At 42.3% G+C, this 26,705-nt stretch overlaps 1 protein-coding gene across 4 annotated transcripts in view; it reads right to left on the bottom strand.

The window, feature by feature from the left end:
* The window catches only part of LOC124614023 (endoribonuclease Dicer-like), a 444,738-nt gene that overhangs the window by 193,522 nt on the left and 224,511 nt on the right, over positions 1 to 26,705 (bottom strand). For all 4 annotated transcript variants that reach the window (XM_047142837.1, XM_047142840.1, XM_047142839.1 and 1 more), the window contains exon 11: positions 3,973 to 4,102. In XM_047142837.1, coding sequence (XP_046998793.1) covers positions 3,973 to 4,102 — 130 coding nt within the window. The remainder of the gene's footprint in view (positions 1 to 3,972; positions 4,103 to 26,705) is intronic.

Genomic DNA, 26,705 nt, shown 5'->3' with positions numbered 1-26,705 from the left:
TAATTAATTAAAATGTAACTGCGCACAAGTTGCATAAAATATAAGTTGAGCATATATACAGAAGACTTTTTAAGTGCTTGCTTCACAAAAATAAGAATTTTACAATCACAGTGATCACACGTACCTTCACTTAGACAGGAAACATACAGCACTGCACATATGTTATGCAGTGCCAATAATAACCTGACAAAAATAACCTGATTTACCTTTCAGAGTAGATGTAGCTACCACCTAATATTTACTATGGAGCAAAGAAGTTTCTTATTCTTTTTTTTCCTCCCATTAGTCATCCAATTAACAGGGTGCCATCCAATATCCATCCTTAGTCTGTAAAACTATTTATAGATCTGTATTCTTCATACACAAAAGAAGATACTTCATGAGTGTCAGAATTTCTAATTTTTTCCCACTTCTACATTTTTCCTCATTTCAGATGCCAGCTGAAAAGGTCTTCTCATAATAATGACTACTCACTCATTGCTTTCCAATATTTTTTCTAACAACTCATCTTTTCTCATTTTAGCTGCCCACTTAATTTCTGAAGATTACCCTCTTGCAGTGCATTTCAATTATTTAAGTTTATTATTTTACTGTTTTGACAGTCCATATTTCGATTATTTCACTTCCACACAGTTGTACTTTACAGAAACAAATTCTGTAGCTTACTCCTCAAGTCTAGCTCTTTGTTCAGTGCCAACAGATTTCTTTCATGGAAAAAAACCTTTTCTGTTTAAGCCGTCCTGTGTAGTATTGCTTCCTAGGTAGGACAATTCTTTCACATCTCCCACCAATGTGTCTTCCTTATGTTTGATTATTTAGCAAGTCATTACTCTTTTCACCATACACCTTCATCATTTTTGCCTTTGTTTTACCTATCATTAAACCAAATTTTGTGCTAAATCTTCTACTCATCCCCTTAATCGACTGACTTCTTTATTTCCAAGGCACGACCATATAACTGACATATGTTTACCACAGACTACTACAACTACTACTACTACTACTACTACTACTACCACCACCACCATTACTGAAAATCTTTAATTTCCAAATAACATAAAACATCTTGACAAACAGCAAAGGAAATTTTAATTGTAGGAAAAATCATTTCTTCTGGACAAGTCCTCCTGTTCCGTAAATGAATATTTAATTTGCAAATCTCATCACATAGCGGAAATTCTGAGTCACACCTCTGCCTTATGTTGAGTAGCAACTATCCTTTACACAATATTTTTACATTCCATCTTGGATTTTCCATTCTTTAATTTAAAAAACTGGTAGCAATTTGAGAAGCTAGGTTTAAATATATCACTAAACGAATTATATCAAAGACTAGTATGTCCTTATTTACTCAATTTATACCAGTGCGGTATCTAGTAACTCGTAATTGCGTAGCAAAAATCGTGTATATACAATGTGATAATTAGCTTGATTCACATCATGTTGATAAAAAGCGTTGCAAAAGATTAACGGAATATGTCAGTAACTAATTAAGTAACTAACAGAAAATCACTGAACAAGGCTGTAGTAGATAACATTCCATTTACAGGCCGATAAAACCTTGATAATTTGACAATGTTTGGATTGTTCTCTGTCAATAAACTTAACATATTTCCCCCCATAACTCAGTTTCTAGAGTTAAATGTTCAGATAAATTTCAGAGAAGAATTTCTCAGTAGTTTTATAGCAAAATTCTGTCAAGTAAACTATTTATGAAATCACAGTATTTCCCATCTATTGCTCAAGGGCACAATTTGCTCCAAATACTCAGTCAGTGTTCAGAAACATACAAGGTGTATCTAAATTCCCTTTACAGACAGTGAGGCCTTGTAGTGGAGACCAACATGGTCAAGGAATTAAGGACAGGAAACAGGGCATTTTTCCACTATACGCAAAATATTACAACACAAGTTCAAACCTCCCATATTTTTGGTGCCACAGGCTAGGATGTTATGTATGGCATTCACCAATAACATGCCATCCTATGCCCTCTACTGGTTTGTTTGCATACCATTCAGTTGTTTGTGACCTGCTGTTTGTACTTGCTGTTGTGCTTTGTGGTCTTTGTTCACACTGTACAGTAGTAACCATTCACTGCACTACAGAATGCAAGCTGTACATACATTTCATTTTTAGTGTATTGTTGTTGACCACAGTGAACTACATGTTTGCGGAATACGTCAGCGTGGCATACCGTATGGGGAACCTCAATGCATCAAATGTACGTGGAGCGTTTTCCCACTGCCACACACCTTCGCAATTCCTCTTTTCTGTGGTGTGTCAGTTGGTCTCAGGGATGGGAATATATTCATCACCAGCAGGGCCATCTGTGATGATCCATGGTGATGCCACACACCCGAGTCTGAAGAAGCTGTACTCCACGCATTGGAGGAGGAGGAGGTGATGAGTAAGAGAAACATAGCAGGTAGGCTGAATGTGGATCACCAAACTACACCCAATACAAATCAACCCACCACCACCACCACCACCACCACCCAGCACCACCACCCAGAAGCTACAGGCAATGCAGGCACAGGATTTTGTTTCACAAGCTCACTTCTGCAGGCGGTTCTTGCATCATTGTGTGGACAATCTCAACTTTCCACGGAAAATCCTACTCACAGATGAAGCAAAGTTCATCAGTGAAGGTTTTCTCAATTCCCACAACGGTCATGTGTGGGCTGATGAGAACCTGTAAGCTGCGTGCCTCCATGGGCTTCAGGAATGATGCGGTCTGAATATCTGGGCAGGGTTCCTGGCCCACACTTTCTTCCACCATACCTCATGGGTGTTGCGTACTTGCGATTCCTTGATGGCGTAGTGCATGGGCTCTTGGTAAACATGCCACTGAAAGTGCATCAAAATGTGGTTCCAGCATGATGGCATACCACCACCTGAATATCTGGGCAGGGTTCCTGGCCCACACTTTCTTCCACCATACCTCATGGGTGTTGCGTACTTGCGATTCCTTGATGGCGTAGTGCATGGGCTCTTGGTAGACGTGCCACTGAAAGTGCATCAAAATGTGGTTCCAGCATGATGGCATACCACCTCCCCTTCACGTGTGTCAGACACTACCTGCACCAACGATTTGGGCAACAGTGGGTAGATCATGGTGGCCTGGTTGCTTAGCCTGCATGTTCTCCTGACTTGAACCCATTATACTACTACCAGTGGGTAAATCCTTGATTTATGAGACCCTTGTGGCATCAAAGAAAGACCTGTTAGTGCAGTTATGGCTGTGGCGGCTGCTGGAGGATCAGGGATTAGTGATGGTGTGCAACGGAACATGGTATATAGGTACCAGATCTGTGTTGACATCAATAGTCATCACATCGAGCCCTACTTGTAAGTGAACCCAGATGAGAAGCAGCAAGCATGAGAGAGCAACGTGTGTTGTAGTATTTTGGCTGTTGCTGGGAAAACAGCGTATTTCCAGACAATAGTTCCTATGCTAAACTTAACCATCTCGGTCCCCACTGCAAGCCCTCAAAGTCAGGAGAGGGAATTTGGTTAAACACTTTATAATGGCAAAGTAAGCGAGGATACCTCTGATGATTCCTCTATTACCCCTGTTGCCTATAGTTTAAATTAGATTCCCTCTAGTCCTCAGATGCAGGGTGACTTCCCCATTCAGTTATTGAACAGTCTCATTTCCCCTAACCCACAACTCTGTTTTTCGAAGGAATAAAATTATAGTCCTAAAAACTGTCATTTTTGACACACCGTTTCTTTTACCTGCCTACCGTCAGTAATGAGAATGTTTTTATTTCCATCTTATCTGATTGCAGGATTTCAATATTCATTTCCATAAAAATGTTTCTTTTTTCATGAAGTCAAGCTGTACAATTAAGTGTTATAAACTTATTATTAAAAGAACATACATGTGTACATTGTAAGACATCTCAATATTTTCTAATACAACTGGGTAACTAAAAACAACATTTTTCTCTAAAGCAGAAATCCTTTTACCTCTATGCTCACTTTCAACACCGAGTTCACTGGTAACTGCACAAAACACACACACTTTCCACCCCTGAGCAACAGATACCACAATGGGGCAAGATTAGTATATCTGTCATGAGGCAATTTGCAGCTGTATCTGAAAATTAAAAATATCCATAAATTAGAATCAATGCTTCATGTATAATGCTACATCTCAGCTTGGCAAAATTTTGTTTTTCAATAGAACTTTTGGGCAACTTATGGGTAATAAAGGGGACACACACAATTGCACTGGAGCTAAACAACAGCCCGAAATGATTCTAGCGATGTATTGTATTTATCCAAGAAATCACAATATTGTACGATTTGTATGTATAATATAAATTGTTTTATAATAAATAAGTTACACAAGGCTTCCAGATGAACTTAAATATCCACAAATTAATATCAACACTAATTGTTGGTATAATGATAATCACTTTTACTGAGGAAAGGAAACCAATGCAACAACTTTTGAACAATAAAATAGGCAGTGAATAAACAAGACTTTCACAGAACTTATATATGGTTGATCATTTTTCCCCACACACCCCCAACCTAAAACACAGAGCGCCCTGAGTATAGAGGTACTTGAACATAACTCATCTGGTTCTTGTGCGGATGGTTGATTGCAGTACTGTTGCAGCCATAGGTGTGGTCAAAAGTATGACAAGAGGTGAGCAGCTGGCAGCTGAGCCCATAGCTGAGGTCTGCATAAATGTGTCAGGGCATTGCGTAACCTCGGTTGTCAACATGCAGTCCAAAGGTGGCGACTTATCACCCACACTTGTTTCCCTCTCTACAGGTACCTTGCTGCATTTGACATTTTGCAAAATGTCTAACAGGTGCTGTCTATGCTGGATCACTTCGAAAGGTCTGGTGTACGAGGGCTGAAGAGGGGCTCGAACTAAATCAGCATGCAGCATGCTATGGGAGCAGCCGGCCAAGGCTTTGTGTACAAAAATTTTGTGTTCACAGTGGTGCAAAACAGGTAGCCATTGGAGCTTTGCAACATGTTTAGGAATCAGCTGTACCAATTGTGGCAGTTCCACCCAGTTTAGTGCAGGCGTGAAGAAGTTTGCCACAGTCCTCAGTGACTCCCCATAAACCACTTTGGATTTCAGACAATGACTTACAGATGGCCCATTTATAAGCTATCCATAGCCCTAAAAAGACCAGAGAAAGTGTTTCCATACACTTCTTTTGGTCAAACGAGAGCAGCCTTTATAATACTATACCCCCTTTCAACCATTCCATTGCTGGCATGATGGTAGCTTGTAGTGTGGTGGCTTTGGAAAATGCACAGCCCTAGTCTATTGTAAAGTGGTGAGGACAGCTGAAGCATGCTAATCAATTTGCAACAAGCATTTTTGCAACTGTCTCGGTGGATATATCTGTGACTGGTACAGCTTCTGCACTTCTCACGCATCCGTGTACTGCCATGAATAGATACTTGTAGCCTTCTGAAGACAGTAGAGGTCCCATGAGGTCAATGTGTATGTAACCGATATCCACTGGAGGCACAAGGAGATGTTCAGTATCTGTGTGAGCATCACATCCCAGTTTGCACTGCTGGTGTTGGCAATATGCAGGAACCCAGCCCTCCACCACCACGATATTTCTTTTTAAAATTCACGGCCACGCAAAACTGCTGATTTGTAATAGAGTAGTGGCATTTTCCCCTAGATGTAACAGGCTGTGGACACGGTTGAATGCCACTTTTTTGAAAATGTGGCAAAATGTAGGGTCACAGTTTCCATTGTGAGACATCGCACCATATTTTAGAGTTGCCACCTAGTGCCTCGACTTGCTTCAGCCTCAATCCCATGCAAGGATCATTTGCAGCTGTCAATTTGTTGCTAGGATCATAGTGATATTTTTTAGTTCAAAACATTAACCAAACTACAAATGCAAGAAAAGTGCTCAGCAACTATATTTTCTGTGTCTTTAATGTTATGAATTTACGAGACAAACTGACTGATAAATTCATTGTGCCTGAAATGTCAAGAGGAACATTTAGCACTGACATTCTGAAAGGCCGATATGATTGGGTCAGGATTTTTTTTTTTTTTTTTAGCTACCAATGATTGTTGACTTTTTGGTGTATTGCACCAATTACACTTTGGCTGGTATCTGCATTACTGGCCAATACTGTAGATGGTACACGGTGGGAGAGCAGCATTTCTTTCACGAGACTCACCTGTAGACGACAGAAAGGTTTGTCCATTTCTGGAGTCCACTTGAGTACTCATTTGCCCTTGGTGTTGTGACCAAAAAGTGTGGTCTTTAGACGGGTTTGAATGGAAGCTGTCACTGGAAGATGGTGGCAATAAAAATTCACCATGCACATAAAATATCTCAAGTGCTGCTATCTTGTGGCTTTGGAAGGTAATGTAAAATGGATAACTTCTCTGATAGCAGGCAGACACCACGAGATGAGACCCTATGGCCAAGTAAGGTTAATTCACTTTTCCACGTGGCACATTTATCCTCGTTTAACACAGTGTCACGGCTATAAGGTCAATGTCATACTTCATGAACATCCCTGTTATGTAACTGGGTGTTGACGAGAATACCAGGATATCGACTACATATGTGAAACAAAAAGTCAGTCCCTGAAAATCTTTGTCAATGTAGCTATGCCATGTTTCAACAGTGTTTTTTTGAGTCCAAATGCCATGAATTCAAGAAATCAAAGAATAAAAGGCTTTATCACAGCTGTTTTTGTATATAACTAGACATTATTGGAATTTGATTGTAAGACTTGTAGCAGTCCAGAAGAGTGAAAACAGTTGCAACTCCCAAAGCAGATGTCAATGTAGTAGCTATGGGATGCCCATCTAGTACAGTTCTAGCACTCAATTCACAGTAATCCCTGCTGGGATACTACGAGCCATCCTTAAGGACTACAGACTGTCGGAATTACTTACAACACCCGAATGAAGCATTTCCTCAAGATTGTTTTAGTCTCTATTAAGCATTCTAGTGCAATCATGTGGACACAGTGTGAAACTGGTGGGCCAGAGGTGATACATATGTAGTGCAAATCACAGGGTTTAATGTTACGTTGTTGCTTCAACCTCTGTGGCACTGAAAAAAACTCCACAGTATGCACAATGTTAATGTCCTGAGAGAATGTGTACCTATATTGTCAACTCTTCCCAGCATGCCAAAAGCAGAACAACCCCGAGTTCCTTCAATTTGTGACTGCTGAGCCAATTTATTAGAGATGCATTTGTGAAGTCCACAGTAAGCATGAAATGTGGAAGCAAATCAGCACCCTTGAAATGTGAAAGCAAATCAGTGCGTAAGATGGGCTATGTCATGTCTGCAACCACAAAAATCCACTCAAAATGGGAAGCACTGATTGTCAGATCTCTGTGGCCATGGGTGAGGATAATAGAGTTCTTTGCAGATGTTAAATATGGAAGCTTATCAAACATTACATCAGTTTTGCATGGAGTAGGGAGAGTGCTGTCTTCTGAGCTGGTGTTGATCAGGTAAACCAAACCAGGATTTTTGCCAGAAATATGTAACCAGCATAACACTGCATTGTACAGTGGGGGCAGTAGAGACTGAATCATCTGAGCTTGTGTTGTACTGTTATAAATGACACTTCTGCCATTGTGCCACCACCTGTGACCAGTTGTGAGATGGCTCCTTTTGTTCGCAGCACTGTTTATCATTGTGATCATCTGGTACTCACAACAAGGCTTCATGCACTTCAGAGCTTGACATCAGAAATATCTATGATACTAGCAGATGTTAGTACAGCTAGCTTGGTATTGTATGTGATCTTGAGATTGATGAGCAGAATAATGTTGTGAACGTGAACTTTTATTAGGGCCACTCAACAGTTGTAATGCTTGAAACCTCTTTAGCATCATTTCAACTGTAACACATAGGATTCAAAGTTCTATGGTTATGCTCAGTGAGTGTCACTACGAGACAGGGGCACAGTGATGCATCATCTCTTTACTTGAGCTTGGTGGTCGACAATTTTATTTGGCTGGAACACTTGTAGCTATTGGTGCTGCAGCCACCACAGCAATCAAATCTACCATTGCATGCATGCTGCAACTTGCAGTAACTTCAGTAAAGATTGCTCTACATGCACAATTAGAGCTAGCTGTACTTGTGAAGCCACCTATTGCTGCCAGATATGTAACAACAAATTGTCAGAAACCACATTAGTGTCAACCATAGCATGTAAATGTCTCCAAAACTCTGATGGGTTTTTGTCAGCATGTTTTTCGTGCTACAGCACTTGTTCAAGTGGTAGTTTAATGGAACAAGCAACTTAAGATGTTTTATGAGCAAGGTAGGCTTACTGGTGAAGTGGATGCAAAATAATGTCCGAAACTAAAGCAGCTGCCCACTGGTCAAGGTTACTGATTGCCAGTGTAAACTAATCATGGTCTTCAGAGATCTGGTGACGCGCAAAAATGTTCTCCAGAATTACAAACCATATAAAAGATGGTCTGCAATTGTAAATACAAAAGGTCGCTGATTGCCAGTGTAAACTAATCATGGTCTTCAGAGATCTGGTGATGTGCAAAAATGTTCTCCAGAATCACAAACCATATAAAGGATGGTCTGCAATTGTAAATGCAACATAAGAGAATCGCACAAGCCAGCAGGTGGAAAGCCTTTAACGCAGATGAGAGCATCAGAATTGGTAACCTTGTTACGTCTGGCCTTTGATGTTGCTTCCTGGCAAACTGGGGGTAACCAAAATGGCTAGTTGCACTTCGTAATTCTTGGCTTGTGGTCGGGGGTAATACCTGTGGTAATGCTTGCACCTCCTCCGGCATTGGAATAATTCCTGCTGCGGTAACTAAATACTCTAAAAAAGTCACTTGGTTTTGTCCTAGGACCCACTTCCTGCGATTATTGGCCACACCATAATCACTGAGACATTGAAAAACCTGTGTCAGATGATCCTTATGCTTGGCTGTCGTTTTAGAAAACACTTGAATGTCGTCAATGTAGGTGAAACAAAAATGCAGGCCGTGCAAAACCTTTGCCAATATCTGGATTGCATTTTTAAGTCCAAAAGGCGTACGCATGTGTTCGAAAAGGCCAAACAGGGTAGTTATAGCTGTCTTTGGGAATTCTGCTGGCACTGGAATTTGCATATAAGCTGTAGAGGGTATGTTGGACGAGGATGGGCTGTCATGATGCACAGTATCAAAACTCATTGGAGTTTACCAAGTGATTTGTTATTTCCAGCTACAGTGCCCCCATTCCTCTCAGTCTGCATTACTGGGTCCCACAATGCTGAGGACACCACTTCGCTGTCTGCGAAATGGCGTGGTGTGGAATGGTTGCCTCAGCGATCCGTGCAACGCACAACTGTGTGTCGGCCTTGTTCGGCTGTGCAGTTGTGATGACGTCAGGATGTGCTGACAGTCGACTCGGCGGTCTTTGCCCGCTTTGTCTCAGTGCTACCCGCTGGGAGCTACAAGGTGCCCGTGGCGTGTTTCCTCGACAGCATGGCCAAGATCTCAGCGACAACAAGTGCTCACGATCCGGCATCCGAATCTGTGGCCCTTGCCTTGGAATGCTTCCGGTGAGTGTAGGAAGGCAACAAGACTGCCTGCGGTAGCGAGCCGTGGCATGGCCCGCCCCTGGCTGGCTGTGGACCCTGTGTTGGCCTCAGAGGGTCAAACCAGTGACCTGCCGTGGACTGGGGCACTGGCACCCCATCTGCTGCTGCGTGTAGCCGGTTGTGTGACACGCCCCACCGTCCAGGAGAGCTGTCACACTTGAATGACTTGTTAGTGAACCAGCGTCTATTTACACGCGGCTGTACGCCTCTGTTTTGCTAATGCACCGCTCAGAGTCAGTACTCATAACACCTGGGTTGGGCCAGTGGGCCACTTCTGCCTGTAACTTGTGCCATGCAAACCGCTGCATCTACTCTTTTCTGCGGGTCTGTGGCCCTGAGGCCTCCATTCTACTTCGCAACCACTGGTAGCGTAACTTATTGTCAACAGGCCCGTGCCTGGCCATAACTTGTGAGCATCAAAATATTGCACCGAAGCTAAACCTTTCCCATCTTAAACAGTGGTGCCGCTACATTATTCCCCCCTTCAGAAAGACCCAGTATCCAGGTCAAAAACTAACTACTCTTAAACTTGTTTGGGTCGGCACATACTTATGACATATTTACTACTACTATTAGAAAACTTAGATGTGCTCAAGTCCTCTTAAACACATGACATGACACAAAACGTAAAAATTCCTTACCGGATGACCACTCCACCTAACACTCGATCAACTCCTTACCTACCCGTCTTACACCCTCGGTATCCAATCCACTGGGATTTGGACTACCGTCGGTTCCCTCTAGGAATTGGCTCTCAGCCTGATCAGAATGAAAACAACATACAACAATATTGAGGGTGTGATGGCACTTGGCACATAGGTGCTCAAAACGATCATTACTTAATGACTCTCAATGGAGAGAAGTCTTCCGAAGTAAGAGTGATTTCAGGTGCGCCGCAGGGGAGTGTCGTAGGACCGTTGCTATTCACAATATACATAAATGACCTTGTGGATGACATCAGAAGTTCACTGAGGCTTTTTGCGGATGATGCTGTGGTATATCGAGAGATTGTAACAATGGGAAATTGTACTGACATGCAGGAGGATCTGCAGCGAATTGACACATGGTGCAGGGAATGGCAATTGAATCTCAATGTAGACAAGTGTAATGTGCTGCGAATACATAGAAAGAAAAATCCCGTATCATTTAGCTACAATATAGCAGGTCAGCAACTGGAAGCAGTTAATTCCATAAAGTATCTGGGAGTACGCATTAGGAGTGATTTAAAATGGAATGATCATATAAATTTGATTGTTGGTAAAGCAGATGCCAGACTGAGATTCATTGGAAGAATCCTAAGGAAATGCAATCCGAAAACAAAGGAAGTAGGTTACAGTATGCTTGTTTACCCACTGCTTGAATACTGCTCACCAGTGTGGGATCCGTACCAGATAGGGTTGATAGAAGAGATAGTGAAGATCCAACGGACAGCAGTGTGCTTCGTTACAGGATCATTTAGTAATCGCGAAAGTGTTATGGAGATGATAGATAAACTCCAGTGGAAGACTGCAAGAGATACGCTCAGTAGCTCGGTACGGGCTTTTGTTGAAGTTTCGAGAACATACCTTCACCGAGGAGTCGAGCAGTATATTGCTCCCTCCTACATATATCTCGCGAAGAGACCATGAGGATAAAATCAGAGAGATTAGAGCCCACACAGAGGCATACCGACAATTCTTCTTTCCACGAACAATACGAGACTGGAATAGAAGGGAGAACCGATAGAGGTACTCAAGGTACCCTCCGCCACACGCCATTAGGTGGCTTGCAGAGTATGGATGTAGATGTAGATTACTTATCATTGCCTTTCCCTATATTGAGCAACATGCTGCACAAGCTGTTCGGCTGTTATGTGCCCCTCTTGCTCTGAAATGAACTGGTTTATGGATCTCAACAGACCTGACTCCAGAGTCGATTTAACAAGGTCAGATTCTGCCTTAGCAAAAACTCTAAAGTTGCTTCTGGCCAGTACAACTGTGGCTGTGTAACATTCAATTGCATGACTCCTGAAATTGACGCTGGCAGATGGAAGGTCGGTCCTATTATGTTACGCACAGGTCCACTGATTAAAATTCCGCTCCCCTCGAGCTCTATACGTTTTGCTTCGGCAAATACTCCCTGCACAAAACAACTTGCTACTACTATTAATTTTTCAAAGGGGGACAAGATCCAATGCATCCCGACCCATTGCAATCTCAATTCTGGCTCCATGTTGTCCCTTCGACAGTCTATTTCTTCCCTCCTGGCTAAAAATAACTGCACCATGCACATGTCCGGATTGGTGCTTATCACCCTGGCTGGACATATCATTACCTTCCCTCTATGGCAGCTCCGTAATTCCTCCCTCATCATCTCGGTGGACTGGCTTTTAACTGCCGAGATCAGCAATACCTCCTCAGTTTTTTTACTTCTACCGAATTGCTCAACACTCCCCTTTTCAGTGCCTGAGGTCAGGGATCACCATCACCCTTCCTCCCCATTTAAAAAGACTGCTGTCCCCAGCAGGCTCACAATACTTGAAAAAACCTACAACATTTGAAAACACAATGCCTAATTAATCTGTGTAAACCCACTCATACATAACAAGAAAACAAAAAACAACTACAAATACTCCACTACTTTCTGGATCTCTTTCTTCCTCTTCCCTTCCTGTGACATGCCTGGAATCACTTCCGGATAACTCTTAAATGGCCACAACCACCCAATGTGTACTACCGTTGTTCTAGCTGGCAGCTGAAGCTTAATATAACAGGGGATGTGGTTTCAACTACTTGGTATGGCCCTTGATACCTCACAACGAACTTCTTCGTTTTCCTCTTGTGACGCATAGGAGCTGGATAGAATTACCCATTGCCCTACTCTATACTGTGGTAAACTTCCTACAGTGACAGCATTTTTCGCTCAAACCAGTATTAGTATGGACTTTTGCATTGTATGCACTTACAATATGCTTCAAATACTCGTTCCACTGACAGTGATGAGAATCCACATAAAACCTCGGCTTCTTCCCGATTGTTCTGTGTACCCGTTCTGTCCTTCTGTTTACCTGTGGATGCAACATGCTTGTCCTCAACTTCTTTCCATTCAACAATTTACAATATTCCTTCATTAAATCCGACATGAAATTGGTCCCTTGGTCAGTAATTATTGTCTCTGGTACACCAATCTTCAAAATCCAGTTCTTTACTAATGCTTGCACGACCATTGCTGCCTGCTGATTTGGCACAGCCACTATCTCCACATAACTCAAAAAATGGTTGGTATATAATTCCTGACATACTGATCCACATCCACTTTCCTACCTCTCCACCACACTCCTATTCGTCGCTCTACACCCTCCATGACCAGATAACACGTGATCATGTGCTTCCTTTAAAACCTCATCTCTCAGTTTCACTGCCACTTCTACCCTTAGCCCTAACTTTTTTTCCCTGCACAGAAGACCATCGTACGTATTGAATTGTAGCTGTGTCGGATACATTTCATAATCATTGTCAGCGTCCCATAATTCTTGCCATATTGCTAGGTCACAATGTATGACTTCTACTTTTGCCACCTTTCTACTCAGTGCATCTGCATTACCGTGCTTCTTCCCAGGCTTGTGCACCACCTTGTAGTCGAATTCATTAAGCCTTACAGCCCACCTAGCGAGTCTAGTGGATGGATCCTTCAAATCCAACAACAACTTCAACACAGCATGATCTGTCACTACCCAAAATCTTCTCCCATATAAATAACATTTAAAATATGTGATTCCATAGATTACGCTAAGCATCTCCCTCTCTGTTGTTGAGTAATTCCTCTCTGCTGCATTCAACTGCCTAGGTGCATAGGCTACAGGATGTTCTTTCCCATCAATTTCCTGACTAAGAACACACCATAATTCTTGATTCGACACATGGCATGCTAGAATAAATTCCTTTTCAAAATCTGGAAACACAAGAACCAGACTTGATGTTAACACTTCTTTCAGTTTGTAAACGCTTTCTGACACACTTCTGTCCATTCAAATTTCACACCCTTCCATAACAATCGCATCACTGGCTGTGCGAAATCTGCAAAATCCTTCACGAACTTTTGATAGAAATTGCACATTCCGACAAATGATTGCACTTCCTTAACTGTTTTCGGCTCCCGAAAATCCCTTACAGCCTGTACCAACCTCAGATCTGTTCGCTCTCCGTCCTTACTGATGATATGACCTAAATATTTCACTTCTTCCAATGCAAAATGAGACTTCTCCAGGCTCAACGTCAAACAAGCTGCTCTTAACATCATGAAGACTTCCCTTAACAGCTGTCTATGCTGCTCCATACTACTTGAAAACACTATAATATCACCCAAACAGACAAGACACCGCCATGGTTTCAAACCCCTCAACACACTGTCTAGCAAACTCTGAAATGTTGCTGGAGCGTTTTTTAAACTGAATGGCATTCTGATGTACTGGTAATGGCACCCAGGAATAGAGAAAGCAGTTTTTGGATGACCCTCTGGAGCCACCTCTAACTGATGATCACCGCTTGTCAATTCCACCGTAGAAAAGTACTGGCATGTCCTCAGTGATCCAAAGTCTCCGATATGTTTGGAATGGGGTATGCGTCTGTTACTGTCAAATTACTGAGGTATCTGTAATCACAACAGAACCTGTATTTCTTAGTTCCATCCATAGATTCTTTAGGCACAACAACAATGCCCGCTCCCCAGAAACTATTACTATGTTCTCTAATACCATTCGCAAGCTGCTGATCAATGAAATCCTCCACAATCGGCTGCAAATACCTCAGTATTCTGTATGGCTTATGGCAAACAGCTGCTTCATTCCCTGTTGTTCTCCTATGTTGAAATAATGGAGTTGCTGGTAACAGCCCTCGCGGAAAAAACAAATCCTTAAATCCCAACAACAATTCTTCCGTGTGCTCTTTTTCTTCTCCTTTAAAATGTTTAACCTTGTTACACAATGCAGTTCTATTGGCAGTTGGTGGTTGATCGCTACGCCTACCTCTTGAACACCAGTCTTCGTCATCTGGTACATCCAAATTTGCCACTAAAACTCCTTTTCCCAAATTCACGTTTACAGCGTTAAAATTATCCATGTTCACAGGGACTACTTGCCCATTGTTTCCCTCTCGTACACATACAATACTACATTTCACAAAACAGCCTAATGGGTCAAAAAATTCATTGTCCTCCAACGGTTCAATAACACATACTGTACCTACAGGTAGATTTACTCTACACTTACCCAAAGCAACTTCCCGGTGCCAATAGACACACACACATGCGAATTAAGCCTTAATGTTAATGTACGCAGTTCAATTGGCTTGTTCATTAAGTTGAACACCCCTTGTGACAGCTCCGCAACCACAAGTTTCCCCTAGTTGAAATAACATTCCACCAAGATCCACAGTTCGTTGTCCAAGGTCAATTTTGGCATGATGTTGATGCAAGATATCTACTCCTAGGATCACATTGTAGCTCTCACTTATCCACGGTATTACCTCCATACTTGCATCAAATCGGACTTCCCCTATGCAAAAGTCAACTGTCACGGACCCCAAAGGTGTGACGACCTTATCCCCTGTGGATCTAACTTCCTTCATCCCATTAAACTCTTAGCAGCCACTGACACTTGTACCCCTGTGTCCCACAAAATCTTAAACTTTTTAGTTCTTATGGATCCTACCACTGAACATTCCACCTCTGCATACGTATTTGTAGCACAGAAATTTAACGGGAGCTCCCTCAAGTGGGTCTTGCGGCCCCTCTGCCATTTAACGATTGTCCACCTCTACTAACTCCACTTCTCCATCCTCCACACTGCTGGTTTCCACACATCCCTCTATTCCTTGGTGACTGGGTACACTGCCTCTGCACGTGTCCCGTATGCCCACACTTATAACATTTTACACCTGCTGTAAACACTGCTTGTCTATCACGTACCCCTGTTGCCAGATCTATTTCCTCACATTGAATTGTCAGCTGAATGGCTGAATACAAATCTTTTGGAGCCCTTCACACACTTTCCACAACATATGCGATGGTAATTCCCTCAAAAATACATCAATTGCCCTTTGCTCGACCTCCTGCAACAGAATACCATTTTCTTCATTACTCTGACCCAACTCTTAAGTATACTCATTAATTGCTCTTATCCTGTCCGCAAATTTCTCTACCGTCTTCCCCTGCCTCTTCGTCATTGTATTCAACCTCTCCCTGAAGTACTGATTGCTATTCTGTTTCTTGTACGTCTGTAAAAGCCCCTCCTTCAACTGGTTAAACTGTCCCGCGTTCCTTAAGGCCTCAGAACGCCTTACATATGTCTTAGCTACACCCATTAATCTAATCTTGGCTACATGTAACAACTGTTCATCAGACCAACCATTCATCACAGCTGTAGTTTCCAAGTCCTCCACGAATGAATGCACATCCTCAGATGCATTGCCAGAAAACGGAATAATCAAACTCGCAGTGGCTGGATCAATCTCCTGCTGCGGCACCCTACGCAAAAACGGCTGATCCGATGTGGTTTCCCACTCACTTCTAGATGTTAATTCACTTCTCAACTGCATATTGACCGCTGTCAATTGTGCTACCTTTTCCCACAAAATCTGTACCGCTTATGGTTCCGACATGCCTTGTGTCCCTGACTCTGCCATTGTGTTGCTTTCATTCCCAGTTAGTCCCGAAAGCAAACATTTAAGTACAAGAATAACCTGACTTCCTACAGTTCTGTGTCATCATACACCAATACAAAAGTAATCAAATGCCACGAAAAACAACATCTTACTGCCCCAAACACAATAACACTTATTCTGGCAAAAAAATAACATGCCTCTGCAAAACATCTAAAATGGCCTACCAGGAGCCATACTAAAAATAAAAAAGGAAGAAGAAAGAAAGAAAATGTCCAACACTCAAAAAGAAAAATTGGTCAACACCCCCCCACATTTTGTGGACACCAAATGTAGAGTGTACGTTGGACGAGGATGGGTTGTCAGGATGTGCCTTAATAAAACTCATACGAGCTTCCCAAGTGATTTATTATTTCCAGCTACAGAGCCCCTGTTCCTCTCAGTCTGCTTCACCGTGTCCCGCAATGCTGAGGACACCACTTCGCTGTCTGTGAAACGGCTTGGCATGGAATGGCTGCCTCAGGGACCCATGCAACGCACAGCTGTGTGTCAGCCTTGCACGGCCACAAAGTAGTGACAATGTCAGGATGCGCCAGCAGTCTGCTCAGCAGTCTTCACCCGCATTGTCTCAGTGCCGTCCGCTGGGAGCTGCAAGGTGCTCACGGCGTGCTTCCTCGCCAGCGTGGATAAGATTACGGTGACAAGTGCCCACGATCTAGCATCCGAATCTGTGGCCCTTGCCTTGGGATGCTTCTGGCGTGTGTTGGAAGCCAACAAGACTGCATGCGGTGGTGAGCCATGGCATGCCCTGCTGCTGGCTGGCTGCAGACCCTGCGTTGGCCTCAGAGGGTCGAACCAGCGACCAGCCATGGACTGGGACGCTGTCGCCCCATCTGCTGCTGCATGTAGCCGGTGGTGTGACACACCCCGCCGTCCAGGAGAGCTCTCACACTTGAATGTCTTGTTAGTGAACCGGCACCTATTTAAATGCGGCTGTGCGCCTCTATTTTGCTAACGCACCACTCCGAGTCATGTACTCATAACACCTGGGTTGGGTCAGTGGGCCCCTTCTGCCTATAACTTGTGCCATGCAAACTGCTGCATCTACTCTTTTCTGGGGGTCTACAGCCCTGTGGTCGCCATTCTACTTCACAACCGCCGGTAGCATAACTTACTGTCAACAGGCCTGCGCCTGGCCGTAACTTGTGTGCACCGAAATATTGAACTGAAGTTAATCTTTTCCCATCTTAAACTGTGTTCCCGCTACAAAGCTGTCGCACAATCCACTACACTGAACACATGTGATCCCACTAGCAAATTGTTAAACTCCTGTAAATTCGGAACCGGGTACTTATTTGGTATTGTCCTTGCGTTTACTACCTGGAAATCACCACAAGGTTTCCACATTTTACGTTTTATCTTCCTTGCGAACTTAATGCAATGGTGAAGCCCACAGGCTGTCAGACAGACAGATCATGTTTTCCTTCAACAATTTCTCAAATTCTTGTTTTGCTATTAATTTCCGAGGCCGTGCAGACACTGGTGGACCTGGTGTGGTCTTGATGAAATGTTGCTTATTCTGTTTCGCATCTTTCTCCTCTAATTGTGGTGTAACAATCTCGGGAAAGTGTTGAAACAGCTGCATAAACTCATTTGTGGCAAATGTTTCTTGCACCTGCACCAGCAACCTGAAAAGGATGGGCAAGGGGAAGCGATAGAAGTCTATGATGAGAGTACAGAGGAACATTGTCTGGCAGAGTGTGCAGGGACTAGAATGGCAACAGGTGCAGCGTCAGGAGGTTGAGGGGCAGGGAGATAGGGAAAGAATGAGCGAAAAGGAGAGAAGTGGGTGAGATTGGTGGGTGCATTGGCAGAGGGCAGCAAACAAAGAGACTAGGAGACGAGAATGGAGAGGAGATGATAGGACAGAGGGGGTGGAAACTTTTGTGTGTTAACCAACTCTGCTGCAACCATTGCACAGCTTTTTATATTGGCATGACTACCAACCAGCTGTCTACCAGGATGAACGGCACCTATCAAACTGTGTCCAAGAGCAAAGTAGACCACCAGCGGCACAATTTGCAACTTAGCACAAAATGCTCAATTTCAATCACTGCTTCGCTACCTGAGCCATCTGGATCCTACCCTCCACCACCAGACTTAGAGAAGCAACTAACTAGAACTGAAGCCTACCTTAAGAGTAATAAAACAGAGAGAAAGTATTTAAACCTACAAACAGTACCAGATGAGATACAGACAGCTGATAAGAGGAGAAAAATCCAAATCAATTAATGAGATTATTTCAAAATCAGCAAATAAAATGAAAACAGCCTGGGATATAATTAACTCAGAAAGACAAAAAATACACGGAAAACAAATTAATCAGAAAATACGGAAGTGAGTAATAAAATCATTACAGATAAAACAGAAATTGCCAGTATCCTGAATAATAACTACATAGATATGACAGAAAACCTAAACAAGGTGGATATGCGGAGGGGAGAGGGGGGCAGGAGAAATTTCACGGATTTCCTGGTTAAAAATACATCTTCTCCCACATGAAAATATATCTCTTCCCATGTAAAAATACACTTTTTTCCATATTAAGTGACAATAAACTTTCCCTTGGAGCTGTAACACTTGCAAATCCTTTGAATGGTACAGGTATTATAAACTGGCATAGATTAGGAAATGAAACCCAGCAAAAAACAATGCATCTTCAATGCAATGCCACATGTACACTCCATGTTTTCGTATTATGAAAGTATAAGTATAAATGGCACCAATTACACCATGACAACTTTTAAAGCACTGAAATTGAGATTGCGATGCAATTTTGTCAGCCAATCTTAGCTCACATTATGTGACTCACTAGCCAATGCCAGCAGAAATTCATAGCATAGGACTTGTGATGCAGTCAGCCAATAAACTAACTTTCAAGCTTAATCTTTTTTCGCATGTTACCCTTTAAGATATACCAAACACAAATATGCCGGTAAAGTTTTAAATAATGGCATAAACAGCTGGTCTCCTGAGCCCAAAATTTTTCCAAGTGGCCAGTGCTCAAAGTAGTTAGTTTTGAATGAGAGTCCAATGTTCCTTTATTTAAGAAATTAACTGTACATTCTCAGACATAACAATATTTTTCTGCAACCTGTTGTAAATGTAAACAGTTGTGACAGTATGCTCATTGAAAGTAGTTTGTTGTTAGAAAGTACTGCACAGTCTTCATCTTGAAGTTTCTGACACATTTCACAGTCGGCAGACCCTGGCGTGTGTCATTTGCTTTATTGTAACTGGTGAATTTTCTGTGCGACTAAAATTTTATTTTGGGTTTATTTTCTCATTTATGTTTCCTTGTTGCAGTATTATTCTGCAGTAGCAGTTCTTATCAGTCAAAAGAACAAAAATTTATCTGGAAATTAAAACAGTGAAAAATTCCCAGAATTCTAAAAAAGTTCCTTGATCTTTCCCAGATCAAAAAACATCCAGGTTTTTACAGGAGTTCATCCCGTGGCACATACACCCTGCTAAAGCATGAACACAGTAACATAAGAACTCACTCAGCAAACCACAATGACAAATAAACCAAACCACTTCATGTTCCTAATACCAGTACCTAATGAGGAAGTGACAATGGTATAAAAAACTCAAGTCAAAAAGTCTGCTGGACATCATAAAGTGTCAAACTACCTAATCAAGCAGGTGGCAGCAAAATTAATTACACAACTGTTGGATACTATCAACTACTCATTCCAAGGAGTATTTCCCGATCAACTTACATTAATTAAAGTGGTACCTATATACAAAAAGGGAAAATATGAAGATCCTAACAATTACAGACCGCTATCCTCAGTTAAAGTAGTAAAGGAGTTTTGCTATTTGGGGAGCAAAATAACTGATGATGGTCGACGTAGAGAGGATATAAAATGTAGACTGGCAATGGCAAGGAAAGCATTTCTGAAGAAGAGAATATTGTTAACATCGAGTATAGATTTAAGTGTCAGGAAATCATTTCTGAAAGTATTTGTGTGGAGTGTAGTCATGTATGGAAGTGAAACATGGACGATAAATAGTTTGGACAAGAAGAGAATAGAAGCTTTCGAAATGTGGTGCTACAGAAGAATGCTGAAGATTAGATGGGTAGATCACATAACTAATGAGGAGGTATTGAACAGAATTAGGGAGAAGAGGAGTTTGTGGCACAACTTGACAAGAAGAAGGGACTGGATGGTAGGACATGTTCTGAGGCATCAAGGGATCACAAATTTAGCATTGGAGGGCAGCATGGAGGGTAAAAATCGTAGAGGGAGACCAAGAGATGAATACACTAAGCAGATTCAGAAGGATGTAGGTTGCTGTAAGTACTGCGAGATGAAGAAGCTTGCACAGGATAGAGTAGCATGGAGAGCTGCATCAAACCAGTCTCAGGACTGAAGACAACAACAACAACAACAACATCCTCAGTATCCAGGCTTCTCCAAAATATTAGAAATGCACATGCTCAACAGACTAACTGCTTACCTGGAAAAGCATAATATTATAACTCCAGAACAGCATGGATACCAGAAAGGGAAATCATTAACAGAATTTACTGTACAGACCTTGGCCCCATATGATAGTTTCTGGAGATTTTCTGGACTTATCCTTGCCATCTGACACAACAAATCATGCAGACCTAGTAAAGAAAATAAATAATACTGGTACTTGTGGTCAAGCAGCAGACTGGATAACATCGCATCTCTGTAACAGGATGCAATACATACCCATTAAAAAGTTACACAGATCAGAAGTTAGAAGTATTAAGTACGGTGTACCTCAAGCATCTGTTTTGCAACCTATCTACTTCAATTTATTTCTAAAGGATAGCTGCTACTCACCATATAGAGGAGATGCTGAGTCGCAGACAGGCACAACAAAAAGACTGTCAAAAATAAGCTTTCAGCCAACAAGGCCTTTGTCAAAAATAGCCACCACACACACACACACACACACACACACACACGACTGCTGTCTCTGGTAACTGAAACCACACCGTGGGCAGCAGCTGCATTGTGTGATGGGGTAAGGAGGAAGTGGGAGCAGGGAGGCGGAGGGATAGCAAGGTAGAGGTGGAGAACAGGGAAGGGGCTGGATGGGTGAGGAGAATGACGAACGAAGGTTGAGGCCAGGAGGGTTATGGGAATGTAGGATATATTGTAGGGAGAGTCCCCACCTGCGCAATTCTGAAATGCTGGTGTCGTGGTGTCGGTGGGAAGGATCCATGTGGCACAGGCTGTGAAGCAATCACTGAAATGACGAATGTCACACACACACACACACACACACACACGACTGCTGTCTCTGGTAACTGAAACCACACCTGTGCGCTACTATTGCTTTCCCTTTCCCCTTCCCCTCCAGATTGCTGTGTGCATCCCACATTGCGCTGCATTCCAGTCCGAGATGCTGGAGATGGTGGTCACATGTGCATGAGGTGTGCTTGCTTGCTTGCTTGCTTGCTTGTGTGTTTACTGACAAAGGCTGTGGATGAAAGCTACATGTGAGTGGCTTTTAAATGTGCCTGTCTACAACTTCATGTGTCGCCTTTATGGTAAGTAGGATTCCATCTTTTCCTATATTGTTGATATTCCTACCTGGAGTTTCCATTGTTTAATAAGAAATTGGTGTTACAAAGCAAACTAGAATTAAAACTACTCATATACAATTTAAGATTCACAAAAATGTATTTTTTAACTCTGGTGTATGTATTGTAGATTATTTAGCAACATACATACACCAAACAAAATCCCATCAATTCATGACCATCAACACTCCATTTGGACTGGTCAGATACACTAGGATGCTTTTCAGATTGACAGTGCACCAAGATGTTTTGGAGCTGATTCTGATATCGAGTTGGACCTACCTTTGCCCGGCACAGAGCAGCAACTCAAAAGTGACAGGGAATCAACAATTCGTTAGAAGTCCCTTGCAGAAATATTGAGCCCTGTTGCCTCTATATCCATTCATAATTGCGAAAGTGATGCCAGCACACGACTTTGTGCATGAAGTGACCTCTCAATTACACCTCGTAAGTGTTGATGGGGTACATGTTGGGCAGTCTGAGTGGCCAACTCATTCGCTAGAACTGTCCAGAATTTTCTTCAAACCAATCACGAACAACTGTGGCTTGGGAACATGGCACATTGACATCCATAAAAATTCCATCATCGTTTGGGAACATGAAGCCCATCAACGACTGCAATTGGTCTCCAAGTCTCTGAACATAACCAGAGGACCCAGTCCACCCCGTGTAAACACAGCCTACACCATTATGGAGCCACCACTAGCTTGAACAGTGCTTTGTTGACAACTCAGTTCCATTGCTTCTGCATCGTACTTGAACCCTACCATCAGCTCTTAACAACTGAAATCAGGACTTATCTGATGACGCCATGGTGTTCCAGTCATTAGGGTCCAACCAATATGGTTGTGAGCCCAGGAGAGACACTGCAGGCAATTTCACACTGTAGCAAAGGCACTCGCATTGGTTGTCTGCTACCATAGTCCAATAATGCCAAATTTTGCTGAACTGCCCTAATGGATACATTTGCCGTACATCCCACATTGATTTCTGCAGTTATTCCATGCAGGGTTACTTGTCTGTTAGCACTAACAACTCTATGCAAATGCCACTGCTTTTGGTCATTAAATTAAGGCCGTCGGCCACTGCATTGTCCATGGTGAGAGGTAATCCCTGAAATTTGGTATTCTTGGCACACTCTTGATGCTGTGGCTCTGAGAATATTGGATTCCCTACTGATTTCCAGAACAGAATGTCCCATGCATATAGCTCATATTACCATTCTGCTTTCAAAGTCTATTACTTCCCATCATGCAGCCATAATCACGTCGGAAGCCTTTTCACGTGAATCACCTGACTGCAAATGACAGCTCTCCCAATGCATTGTCCTTTATACCTTGGGTACGCAATTCTACTGCCATCTGTATAGGTGCATGTAGCGATCCCATAACTTCTGTCACCTCCATGTATTAATAACTGGCGCTACAAGATTGTAACATCCTGCAAACTTCAATCTACTGTTCCAGACATAACAAAATGGACTTAAGAGCAACCAGCAGAAATGTGAATTCTTTCTAGAACAAGTGGAATACTTAGGCTACATAAAAAACTAAACTCTGCTCGAACAGGGGATGAAGACCAAATGGTACCAACTGGCCGCTGTGTCATCCTCACCCCATTGGCTGCTGTGTCATCCTCATCCCACAGCTCTCCCACCCATATGTCAATTTATAAAACTGGAGCCACTACTTCTCAATCAAGTAGCTCCTCAGTTTGAATCACAAGGGCTGAGTGCACCTCGCTTGCCAACAGAGCTTGGCACACCGAATGGTCGCCCATTCAAGTACTAGGCCTGCCCAACAGCACTTAACTTAGGTGATCTGATGGGAATCATTGTGGCAAGGCTGTTGGCACTTTAGGCTACATACTGAGTCATAAAGGACTCCAATCGACTCAGGAAAAAGAGAGAGAGGGAGAGGGAGAGGGAGACGGAGAGAGGGAGAGAGAGGGAGAGGGGAGAGAGGGGGAGAGAGGGAGAGGGAGAGAGAGAGAGAGAGAGAGAGAGAGAGCAAGCTACAAACTTAAAAGACCTTCAGTCACTTCTCTGCAAAATAAATAATCACACATAATTTACACTTAATACTCCACACATCACAAGGTCCCTTAATAATCTATCAAGATATGTGCAAAATAAGTATGGTCTTTGCAGTGCCAAAGAGGCTTGAAGTTCAAATGTTATCCAAAGCCTAGTCCTTGTCTGGCAACATGACCCATCAGAACACATTATATTGGCCACTAACACATATCAATATATCAAGGCTGTACTTCTCACAAATGCGACAGTGGGCACGTATAAACAACAGCGTATGCACCTGAGACACTCACTTCAGCCCAGATCAGTTACTCACAAAATGGAAAAAGAAGCACTGGCAGTTATATCAGACATCCAAAAATTCCATACATGTCTTTGCAGCATAAAATTTAACCTTGCTGATTTCCATGTTCTGTTGTAACACCCACCACCAACAGCATGACATGCTAATGTTGACCCTATCCAAACTCCATATGAAACCAGATCCCACATTTGACTCTCAAGGCGCACTGTGCTTCCAAAGCACAGGATGACACCTTAAAAATTCACCCTCCCAGTCCACTCCCTTTCCTGAACTCCAGACATACTTTTCCCTAAAAATCAGCATCTAGATGGTACTGGGAGTACTGATCCTGACAATGGACAGTAAAGACTGTCAGGTGGTCATCCTGCTGCAACAGTTCAGTGGTTATTGACTTTGAACAGGCATCTGAATCCATATCACACAGTGACTTATTAACATAAGTACCACCATATGTGGTATAAAACAAGATATGGGACGGGATTTAGCATTTCATGGTGGGGAAGATGCAGTATGTTAACTGGATGGAGAGTCTTCTACTTATGTAGATGTAACTTTATACAGCCTCTGGAAAGTGTGTTGAGACTCTTGCTGTTCCTGACATTCATCCAAGACGTTGCACACAATGTCAATAATAACCTCACTTTTCACTGATGACAACTATCTTTAATGACGTACTGTCTGAAACAAACTGCACAAATATTCAATCTTGATAAGATTTAAAAATAGCGCAAAGATGGGCAATCAGCTTTACACCTTCAGTAATGTAAAATACGACAGGTCACACACAAGAAGAAAAAGGTAGTATCCTATGACTACAACAAAAATGAGCCACAGTTGGAACTGCTAAACTCTTAACAAATACCTGGGTGCAACAATTTGTAGGGATATGAAATGGAACATAGGTACAGTTGTTTGTTTATTTATTTACTACATGCCCCATTATGCACTATTTGTAACACTACATGTATGTATTTGTAATGTTTATGTTGTATGATGATGAAGATGACGCAAGGAGGGAGAGCCTACTCCTCACGAATAGCACCTAGGGGGCCGTCAAGCTTAACATCCCCATTGGACAGAGGAATCACCATCAATTCTGTCACAGGCCCAATCATGAGACACTACGGAATGGTTTGAGTTTTAAACCAGGATGTTGGCACAAAGTCTGGTGATTGGGAACTTTACACCACCACCTCTCCTCTCCTAACCAGATAAATACTGGTAGTGAAATCTTTTTCTATCACCAGGATTCGAACCAGCTTCCACTGGGTTGAGCGCCACTGCACAAGTGTGCGTTAGGAACCTCAGTAATGGAGGCAGGTTGCATAGGTTCAGCTGTATATAAAGCAGATGGCAGACTGCAGTTCATTGGTAGAACAGCAACGAAATGCAACTAACCTCCAACAAAGACTGTATGCAAAACACATGTACCACCCATCGTAAATATTACTGAAGTGTGTGGCCCCATACCAAATAGAACTAATAGGGAATATTGAGTGTATACAAAAGAGGCACCATGAATGGTCAAAGCTTTGTTTTACTCATTGAAGACTGACATGGAGATGCTGAAAGCAATTAACTGAAAAATACTTGTAAGACATACACGATCTGTCCTCTGAAAGTCTAGTTTAAACTGTCAAGAACTAGTTTTAAGTGTTGAATCTAGGAATATACCACAACTTCTTATGTAGATTACACTAATTACAGTATGCACAGAGGTGTTTCATAAAACGTTCACCATGCGCTCCATATGAGAATGGAACAGGAAAAATATCTAATATGGGAAGTACCCTTTCCCATGCACTTTACAGTGGTATGGAGAGTATATATGAAGCTGCAGATCTCTCCCATGTGGGCAGTGTCTTTCACCACCGTATAATAATTCTGTCTTAAGACTTGCCTTAAAACATTCCAGTCAGATCCCAAGTTTACTCATATTTCATACATGCTGCCTTTTACATCAGTAAGCAATGTAGCAAATGTAACTGCATTCATGTACCTTTCGCTTAGTTAGTATTGTGATTTATTTTGATATTTCAAACAGTTACCATTCCTGTCTTGAAGTTTCTCCTGCTTTTACAGATGGTCCTATTTCGAAAATGGAAGACAATGAATTTTCCTGCAATAATTTCAGGTGTCTTTGCCAACGAGTACTTAGATGTTCTTAGTGAGAATGAAAATCCAGATGAAGGAATGTATTTATATGGATCTGAGGACAATACTAGTGACAGAGACAGTGACAATTTTAGGCCTGCAAAGAAGTGCAAGATGGCAATGTTGTCAAGTGATTCTGACACTAATGATGATGACAACTCTGTTCATGTGAATGATACATTTCTTATAATGATAACATTGACTGATGAGAAACTGGCATTCAAACACTTGAAGGTCATTAAGGGATCATTACATTTCCAATACAATGTGACTGTATAGCCTCTGTGATGTTTGGCGACAACTTGTTTGTATTGTTTTATCGTAATCAAATCTTAGTGAAATATAAAACGTTGCCTAAA

Source organism: Schistocerca americana, chromosome 4 (genome assembly GCF_021461395.2).
Source record: "Schistocerca americana isolate TAMUIC-IGC-003095 chromosome 4, iqSchAmer2.1, whole genome shotgun sequence".
NCBI lineage: Eukaryota > Metazoa > Arthropoda > Insecta > Orthoptera > Acrididae > Schistocerca > Schistocerca americana.
This window is presented reverse-complemented; position numbering and strand designations above follow the sequence as displayed.